The sequence below is a fragment of the Chenopodium quinoa genome, unplaced genomic scaffold (assembly GCF_001683475.1).
Source record: "Chenopodium quinoa cultivar QQ74 unplaced genomic scaffold, ASM168347v1, whole genome shotgun sequence".
Classification (NCBI taxonomy): domain Eukaryota; kingdom Viridiplantae; phylum Streptophyta; class Magnoliopsida; order Caryophyllales; family Amaranthaceae; genus Chenopodium; species Chenopodium quinoa.
Genome location: NW_018743074.1, coordinates 611,082 through 613,409, shown reverse-complemented (window position 1 = coordinate 613,409; position 2,328 = coordinate 611,082). Strand labels below are relative to the sequence as shown.

General features: G+C 31.7%; 1 protein-coding gene across 1 annotated transcript; it reads left to right on the top strand.

Moving 5' to 3' along the window:
* The first annotated feature begins 1,227 nt into the window (after positions 1-1,227).
* LOC110731566 (E3 ubiquitin-protein ligase RHA1B-like) lies at positions 1,228-2,033 on the top strand. Its single transcript, XM_021911426.1, has one exon. The coding sequence runs from the start codon at positions 1,314-1,316 to the stop codon at positions 1,857-1,859; it is 546 nt and encodes a 181-aa protein (XP_021767118.1). The 5' UTR covers positions 1,228-1,313; the 3' UTR covers positions 1,860-2,033.
* The last annotated feature ends 295 nt before the right edge of the window (positions 2,034-2,328 follow it).

Genomic DNA, 2,328 nt, shown 5'->3' with positions numbered 1-2,328 from the left:
AAGATTTTCCTTAAAATTATTTGAAAAAGTAATTTTTAAATCTAAAATCCATCCACATGTCGAATTAATTGAAAAAATAAAAAAATTCTTTTGAGCTATAAAATGATTCCTAGAACATTTGGTGGGTCAAAACTAATTTTTAGCCGTGTACAGAGAAATAACTACATAGTTAATTTAGTTACACTGTACCATACACAAAGTATAATCGGTTGTACTAAAATGTAATACCTCTTGTTTTTAGAAATACGCATACTCCTACGTCATAGGCTTACATTAATACTTCGTATGTTAGTAGAATCACATATTTTACTTTTCATTACGTACTCTATGTAATTATGCATAAAACTTCTAAAATAAGTACTAGCTAGATATGTATAAATTTTCTAGCTAAATAAATGCTAAAACAGTATATTATTTGTTCTTGGTTCTTATTATACAGTCGATTCTTTTGAAAATTTGGCACTAAAAGCCTATCTACTAATCGTAAAATAAACTTAGTGCTTCTACTTTTCAACGTTTTTTTAGGAATACAACTTTAATTTTCTTGGGATGCAATAGGTTGGGACCCTTTTTTAAGATTATGGAGTAGATTCACTTAGCATTAGCTACGACAAGGAGCCTACTTCCCTCTTTTTTTTTTTTTTTTCTTTCCTAATGGAACCTCCAAAAGACAATCCCTATACTATATAACAGCATATTATAGGACGACATAGAGATATTATTATAGTCCTATGTTTATTTTTAATTTAATGAAAAATAAACATGAAGAATCTTATTAATTTACTACTACTACAAAGAAATTACTAAGAAAATATACTCTTTCTCCCTTGACATTATGAATCTTATTATATCATTCAATTCATGTCTAGTTAAGATACAAAATATATATATATAATATATATATATAAAAGGTAGTGATGTAAAAGAGATTCGATTTTAGGTCTTAATTAAGTATCACCTTCAAGACTTTAACCAATTAAGATAGTTATCAATATTAAAAATTTGTACCTTCTTGTCTGCTACAATCCATTGTAAATAATGGTTATGATTAGAGTAAGTAGTTAAAATCAATGTACCTTACTAGGTTTAATAAATTACAGTTACAGTAGTTATGCGTACCACATAAGTCGTGTAACTGTAGCGGAAGATCGAAATGTAGTGGAAAAGGGCCTACCAACCACATATACCATACTAGATTGCTAGTGCTTTGTCACAAACCAAAACATGAAACAGCCCCACCAGTGACCAGGCTTTCCTTATAAAATACAAGATACCCCCTTTCTATTCATCCCCCAAATACAAAAACCACAAACATGGGTTTCCCAGTTGGATACACCGAAGTATTCATCCCAACTCTCTTCATCCACACTCTCACCTTCTTCACATTACTCCGTAAAATCCTCTTCAACCTCTTCAACTACATGGGCCTGTCCGACTTCCTCGAGCCAGGCCCTATCGCCCTCGATCATCAACTACCTCCACCACTAAACACTACTACCACCCCTCGGATAACAGTGGGGCCCACCTCCCCACCGTTATCCGCCATCGTAACACGAGAACTCCTCCCGCTCGTACGTGTCTCCAAGGAGCAACAAGAGAAAGAAAGCTGCGCAGTGTGCTTGTATGAGTTTAGCAGTGGTGAAGAGATCAGGTGGTTATCCAACTGTAAACACATATTTCATAAAGATTGTCTTGACCGTTGGATGGACCTTGATCATCGTACTTGTCCTCTTTGCCGTACACCTTTCCTTCTTCTAGATTTGCTTGATGAGTTTAATCAACGGCTATTAGCTGCTGATTCTTACGATCTTCTTCAGTATGTTGATCATTATAACTACACTGGATTTTCTCCTCTTTAATTTCTTTTTTCTTTTCTTTTTACTAGGATAAAATAGTTTTATTTGTCACTTTTTAAAACTTTTCTTAGTGTGATTATGAGGTTGTACATCACTAATGATAATCTAGGAGGTTTTTGTTCATAATAATAAAAACATATTGAACATTTTATATGATGTATATAATTCTCTTCTAAACTATAGTGTCATTTTCAATTTTTTTGTTCATGATTAAATTACTAATTACTTGTATATAGGTAGATAATGACGATTACTCATATATATTTATTGTAATTTAAGCAAAATAATCATTGTACTTTTAATTGTCAATATAAATTGAGTGTAATTTGCTAAAATTTAACTTATCCTACAATTTATTAGGCTAATAATCTTTTTCGTACAAAATAAATTATATGATTAAAATTCATAATTGTACGGTTTTATGATAATGCCTAGTGAAAGTGGATAGGACCATGAGAGGTTCAAAAATCAT